Source organism: Diadema setosum, chromosome 18 (genome assembly GCF_964275005.1).
Source record: "Diadema setosum chromosome 18, eeDiaSeto1, whole genome shotgun sequence".
Taxonomy (NCBI): domain Eukaryota; kingdom Metazoa; phylum Echinodermata; class Echinoidea; order Diadematoida; family Diadematidae; genus Diadema; species Diadema setosum.
In genome coordinates, this window is record NC_092702.1 from 32,378,050 (window position 1) to 32,385,532 (window position 7,483).

The following is a 7,483-nucleotide window of genomic DNA, read 5'->3' on the forward strand; positions in this document are numbered from 1 at the left end:
TGCAGTTATGATTTATTGAGAAAAATACTGATATCTCCTTATATTTTAGGCTTTATTGCAAAGATTTTATATGGTGGGATGTTTTGTGATGCAACAGACCTACACATATGCATCAAACGTGATATTTTGAACATTTTTGAAATCACTGCTCCCAAAGGTAAACAGGACCTTAACCTGGAGTTTCACTCCCTAGTTACTGTAGAAGTGGAAATTTTTGCAGTGTTGAAATTTTCGCGCATTTCACGCAACGAGAAACTAGTGTAAAAATAAAAGCACGTGAATATTTTTGCGTGCCATATGTTCCAGTAGTTGACATCTCGATTCTGTGGAATTAAAAACACACAAAACTCTTTTCTGACCGAGAGCAAAATATTTGTCACGCAAAAATATCCACTTTTACAGTAGTTGGCATTGTAAGTGAAGTGAAGTCAGGTGGTAGTAATAGCAGAAATGTCTTCAAATTGTGACGTGAAAGCCCTGGAATTTGAAACTTTAAACTGTTTCGAAGAAAAAGTAATAATGTAAAGCAAGAGATGTTCGTGGCATGAAATTTTAAAGAATTTGAGCCAATGTCCTTTTTTAGCAGCTCAAAATTTTTGCAAATTGCCCTGGGCATCCGATGCATTATAGTGTAGACAAGAACTTTTGCATACAATGTAATTGTACAAATTTTGGCTCTCGTGAAATTTGAGAAATGAAAATGCCTGCAAATATTTCTGGTTTTACAATACATTGAATTAGTTGTAACCACAAATTGAAATCGGCATGAGTGAAGATGCCATCCACTCACTTGTCTACCATCGAACTGTACACAAGAATCTTCACAACACTCTCCTGGTTTTTCCATGAAATAGAAATAATATGTATCCTTTGCATCAGATTATAGTAGTTTTGTAATGATCACTCAACAAGTACTTTCAGAGGGAAAGGGGCTGTATTTGCTCTGTTAGTGACCAATGATATGATTTTAGAATGTTTATTAGGGCCCCATCTCACTAGGAAGGCAACCATGGTGACCATGACGATCTGTGAAAAATTCACAAATCGTGGCACAGTCGCCCTCCATCTCCACTTTTGGCCAGCAAGGCAATTACACAATGTTTTGTCTACGCTCAACCTGCGCTGAAGGGGATATAGTGCCACGATGATAATATGACTCTGCCACGTTGTCGCCACTTTTCCAGGCCGACGAGACGCGCTGCTTCTGCGAATTGTATTTGCGATATGTGTATGCTTATCAAGACCTCGCCATAACGGTGATGCGAACGGAGTGACTGTGATACGTTAACTCAGGGCTCATGCTGCGATCTCAGGCGATCGGTGTATAAAGTGGGTTACTGTACATGATTGCATTTCTTCAGTCAGATGTCTATGTCAAACCAACATGGATGTGCAAAATATGGTTTCAGCCCTACATCGTAGCATTCTAGAACAACACCAGTTAGAACTTCATGCGAAATTATTCACAAATATATAATTAAGTCATCTATCCAATAAAATGGTAAAATGTATGTATACCAAAGGACTGACAGTTACAAAACCCACTTTCCCACTCATTTTATGATCCCAAACTCAAGAATAAAGTACTGTAGAAGAAGAATAAGTCTTTCAGAAAATATGGAAAACTCAAAATTGACTTTGTTTCACCTTTTTTGAGTCCTCGTAAAATCAAGGGGTGCGACTTTTTTTTGGTTTGTAATGCACAGTCACGTATAGGGCCTACATGTACATACATTGTATATGATACACACACACACACACACACATATATACCGTATATGTATATATTCACAATTCACATGTATGCTTTTTCTTGTTTCTTCCACCATAGCACTCTTTCAATGGGAAGAAGGTCGTGACCTTTGACACCGTGACCCTTGTGCCTATCCAGGTGAAGATGATAGACCCCTCGCTGTTGACAGAGAAGGAGGTAAGAACACTCGATAAAGATCCTGTGAGGGGTACATGTACCTCATGGTACCCTTTGAATCTTGCCAGGGAGCGGCATGAAATGCCCCACTTTTTATAACTAAGCACCATGTCAATGCTTACAAAAACTAGAAAAGCACTTGGAGAGCACAGACCTCCGCCAAACCAGTGCTGGCTTGCTCAACTCATTTTCCACCCTTACAGGCATGCAATTTCCCAAAATAGTAGCCTTATGTTTATATGTCATTGCATGGCATCTTGCCCGAGCAGAGCGGGAACTTAAGTGCACGTATGTAAACCTCCAGTACGCACAGCTGGAACCCCAAGTTTGTTGACCTTATATGCCAAAAGATGAAATACAATGTATCCATAAAAATTCCCGGATCACTACTGAAATTGAATGAGGTGTTCCTTGTGTCAACTTTTTTATGCAAGTTTTATTTCAATCCGTACACAACTTTTTGAATTATTTTGCAAAAAAAAACACAAACCAATGCTGATGATCACTTAACCTCCTTCCTTGGTGGAGGTACACCTGTAAAAAACCAAAACACAACCAAAAGAAGGCATCAGTTATACCTGTGATTCTTGCCATAAATTTTGGCAATGACTGCTTTGCCCTGTGGATCTTAAGCAGGAAAATAAATGCAGGTTGAGTATCAAAAATCAAATCCCTCACCATGTCTTTTGTTAGTCATATTAATATCACAGAAACATGCAAGTTATGCTGAGTGGAGGGGAAGGTGCATTCCAATGTCTTTTGTTAAACATTTCAGTACTTTATCAATGATTGACAGATGAGGTCATCTCAAGAATATTGATATTGATTGGTTTGGAAGGATTTTTTTTGTGGGCGTTCCCAAGTAATCTGAAGAAAAATAGAAGAAAAAATAGTTAAAAAAATATATGGAATGTTTCTAGATATTCATTTCACAGCAAAAGTGATGTTGAGGGTATCATAAATCAACACAAATCAACGTGCATTTGGATATCTGGAGCCCTTTAAAGGGCATTGTTTCAGTGATGCTGTCATGTACATCTTAGTGTGAAGACATTTATGTGATTGAAATTTTGCACTTGGTTCAATTTCAATGAATGTTGCAGATAAGAGAATATTCATGCCATAACTAAGATCTTGACAAATGTTTGCATGTTATCATTTGCATGATAGTCTAGTTCAGATCAAAATTCACATCCACACAGCAAAATATTCCACATTCACTGTACCATTGGGGAGGTTACAGGGAATAATATGATGTATGTTTGGTAGTGAGGTTTCTCCATACGTAACCCTACATCACAAAACCAACAAAAAAGTTGCCAGACATGGATTTTTAGTTAAGGGCAGATTCTGAAAGAGCAGATTTTAAGCTTTAAAATGATGTATAACCTCAATAGAAACAGACTTTCCTAACCAATTTAAAGGGGATGGCTAGTAACTGAGCAGTGGGAATCAGTGGGAATGCTGGGGGATGATTGTTCCAATTTTTGTGGGATTCATTTCAGAGAACATTATATATCTATTGTTGTGTGATTTTTTTTTTTTTTTTTTTTTTTTGCTTCAGAATGGTCTCATATTCCAGTTTATGTGCAGTTTAATGTCCCATCACTGTACAGGCATGCTAGCCTGGAGCCATTAAACTGCACATTACTTGAATATGAGACCATTCTGAAGCAAAAAAAAAAAAATTCCCACAACAATAGATATATAATGTACTCTTAAATGAATCCCACAAGTATTGAAACAATCATCCCCCCGGATTCCCACTGATTCCCACTGATCAGTTACTAGCCATCCCCTTTAAGTGTTAGAGAGAAAGCACACAGTGTTAGAAAATGTGTACTGGCAAAAGAGACTCCAAAATATAGGTTCTATTCCAGTGCTTAATCTTATCAAGCTGTGCTAGCTATGCAATGAATAGAATAAAAACAGGATGAAAAATACCGCATTAACAACAGTGAAGGCATTACCAAATTAAGGTGAAATTGAGCATTCTCTATTAACACATTCTATCCATTACGAATACCAACTTTCAAAGCAGTAGCATCATCCTTTCGCAACTTATTAGAGTTGAAATTGAAGAGTGTGTAAAGGATATTTAAGAAAGGAAACAGGGCCTCTAAGACATCCCTCATCACACTATACTCCAAAATTAGTGTTCTTAAAAAAGAATACTGCTAAAAGTGCTATTACCATTTGTTTTTATGATCCCAAGCTTTATCATAATGTAGAAGAATTGATCTTTCAGAAAATATGAAAAACTCAAGATTGACTAGGTTGACTCTTTTTTCCTGTTCTGAGTCCTCACGTAAAATCAGGGCGTGCTACTTTTTGTTGGCTTTGTGATGCATGGTCACATTATGTAATGTTGGAAGGGTCCATCGATGGCTTTCAATTTGATTTCTCAACCCTCCTGGCACAGGTCTCTTGGCTGAACACCTACCACAGCAAATGCCGAGAGGTCGTTGGGGCAGAGCTGGAAAGGCAGGGACGCGAGAAGGGGCTGAAGTGGTTGCTACGGGAAACGCAGCCAATCGGCTGATGGTGTTCTCGTCCTCTCCATCCTTCATCTTTTGACTCCAGACTAGCCATTTTTTCCTTTTTCTTATTCTCATTCTTCTTCCTTTTTTTTTTTTTTTTTTTTGGGGGGGGGCACAAGATGAGTTCTTCTCTTCTATATCATGATATCAAGGACTACAATGATTTGTGTGTGTGTGCGTTTGTGTTTCAGTGTATTTTAAGTGTGAATGTGTTTTGCTATTGTTGCAGCCGATTGACATATTGCCCTACATCGCCGCAAAACATCTTGACGGAAGAATTTCGTGTGTTGTTTTTATTGTTGTCTATTTGAGTCATGATGCAGACTTAATCAGGAAGTGTGTCCGCAAGAGAAGTTGTGTGTGACACATGCATGTGGGTGTGTGTGGGGGATGTTTTTTTTTTGTGTGTGTGTATGTGTGCATGTAGGACTCATGTTTGAATATTTTTTGTGTTGCAAAATGTTCAATAATGGACCTACATAATTCTACCTGGTTTGATATCTTGCTTAGATAAGGATGTATGTATGCATGATTGTGTTTTGTGTGTTTGTGTGTGCTGCAGAGGGGAGAGGGATGGGAATGATAATGTATATGCGGATGAGTATTCGTTAGGAATACAGTGAACTGGTTGTGACCATAATAGTGGAGAAATTAACTCCACTATTACTCTGGTGATAGTCACCTTTAGTTTTATACTTTCATATTGAAAGGAAGATTTTTGAATATGTGAATAATCATTCTTCATGATTAGATTCTTGTGGGAAGTGTATAACACATGTGTTTACCTCACCCAATGGAAACTGCTGTAAAGAAAAACTTAGGCTGTACAGTATGTAATGTTTTATCTTATGTAATGCTGGCTATGAATACCAATACATGTAGTTATTTCTTAGTGTAAGATAATTAGGAATAATAGAATGTGATATTTACTGTCGGAGTATGGACACCTACCTGCCAAGGTACCTAGAGTAGTGTGCCACGGCGGTGCAATGTTGTTCATAATACATGTTTGTCGCTGTAGTTTAAGGTGACTCTGTGTAGGTGTATGTAACAATGCAATCCTCATGTGCATTATAGCATTATATAGGCCATAGGGAGAAGTGAATGCCTGGGCCCAATTAGGCTACAGTACCGGCATGGTGTCGTAGGTCATAGTACTTTAGTCATAGGATTGTCTGGACTTTCTTGCTGCCTGTTTGTTATTGCCATTTACCAGGTTCACATTTCACATAAAAAAGTTGCTATGGTAGCAACTCTTGCTGCAATAGCAATTGTCATGGTAATGATAAGAATCCTGCTTCCTGATTGGCTGTTGGTACAGGAAGTTGCTATTCCAGCCAGAGTTGCTATCCGAACATCTGTTGTGAAATGGGGGCAGGTCATGATGGCTAATGGCAGCATGTGGTCTTAAAGTTGTGGAGTAGTACTCCCAAAAGGCAACGTAATTTTGGGCACATGAGATCAGGTGTATGTGATATCATACTCATTCCTGGCCTGTCCTGCAGAATCTACTGTATAATGTAGCTGCAAATGCATGTCACAGCTGATGGGATATTTATTTGTTTATTTTTATCTTTTGCTACCATGCACATATAGTTTTGACACTGAAATGGAACAAAAGTTTACTGCATCACTTTCATTATCATGTTTTTCTTATCAAGGTATGATCGGAGTCTTATTCATTTTCTTTGAGCTGGTGATTTGATAGCTCTATCCCATCTTCATGAGCTTGTCAAGCTAAACACCCAGTGTCAAGAAACATCTGATCAAGTTCAGTGTCACTATTGCCTGTGTCACCGTGAAATACTTACTGCTACAGTTGTTGCTCCATTCAGTCGACAGCATCCTACATGTAGAACTGTATGACTCAGAGAGCAGAGTATGTTGATGCAAAGAAGGACATGTAAACGTGTTTTTTATACTCATATGTCCACTCTTGCACTATTTACATTGATAGCAAAATGATTACCCTTACCTTTCTTGATAGTCATTTTTCTCTGTTGAGTTGTCCTGGTATGTAGGGATTCATTGAATGCTTATGTACATCATACGGGTGATTCGTCTTGTTATTGGAAAACCGATGAGATTACCTTTGCTTCCAGTTGAAGGTAGTGGCACTTTTGTAATAAAGATAGTCATTAGTTCAAGCCTTACAACTTCTAGAGCACTTCAAAGTGATTGGTGTTGGCTAGGCTCTGCTGGAAGTGAGTAGACATGTTTGACATATCTTTGCACAATGCTATGAGTGATGGAGAAACAAACCAATACACTATGTTTGTTTGCAGCTTTTCAGAGTTTCCTTGGAGTTGCCATTTGAGCGTCTTTCCTAAAGACTTCTCACAAAACTAGTATATATGACCAAAGGTAATTTTGCTAGTAGACTGTTTTTCAGGTGTACAGACATTTCCGCTGAGGATGTGGTAAGAAACAATTCAGTTCACACGCCCGTTAGTGAAAAAAAGAGAGGGTACATTGCCATATGTATGAGTCCACACTGCATACATTAGCTGTTGCTATCTCAGGCAAGCCTGGGTAGATTTTGTGGTTGTAAAGTGCAACTTTTTTTTTTTTTAAAGATTAGATGTGCATTAAGTGTGAATATGTGAGTCACTGGACTACAGGGAGCTTTAGATTTGTGGCGCGGATGTGTGAGACGACGCTTGAGCTGGACGTTCTCCTCTTCCCTGTGTCCTGTTGAAAAGCAGCTTTAGATTACGCTGAGACTCAACCTGTAAAAACATAAAATGGCGCTCTCATATGATCGGTGCATGAAGTAGCTCTCTACGTCGTGAATTGAGCGGACGTAAAAATAGCACATAATGCGTATTCAAAACTCGGACGACGCAAGCTCTAAATAGATCGACTTTGATACACGATTCTGCACATGCTCAGAATAGGTTTTTTCCCCTCTGAACGTCCCCGTCGCAAAAATCTAAAGCTCCCTAATATCACATTGACAAAGGAGTATTTTGATTCAAGAGATGTTGACTTGCTGCAAAAATGCAGTATCATT

The 7,483-nt window shown here is 38.5% G+C and overlaps 1 protein-coding gene across 1 annotated transcript in view; it reads left to right on the forward strand.

The window, feature by feature from the left end:
* LOC140241624 (xaa-Pro aminopeptidase 1-like) overlaps positions 1-4,529 on the forward strand; it is a 47,462-nt gene extending 42,933 nt beyond the window's left edge. The window contains 2 exon segments of the mRNA XM_072321363.1: positions 1,832-1,930; positions 4,353-4,529. Coding sequence (XP_072177464.1) covers positions 1,832-1,930; positions 4,353-4,472 — 219 coding nt within the window. The 3' untranslated portion in view covers positions 4,473-4,529.
* The last annotated feature ends 2,954 nt before the right edge of the window (positions 4,530-7,483 follow it).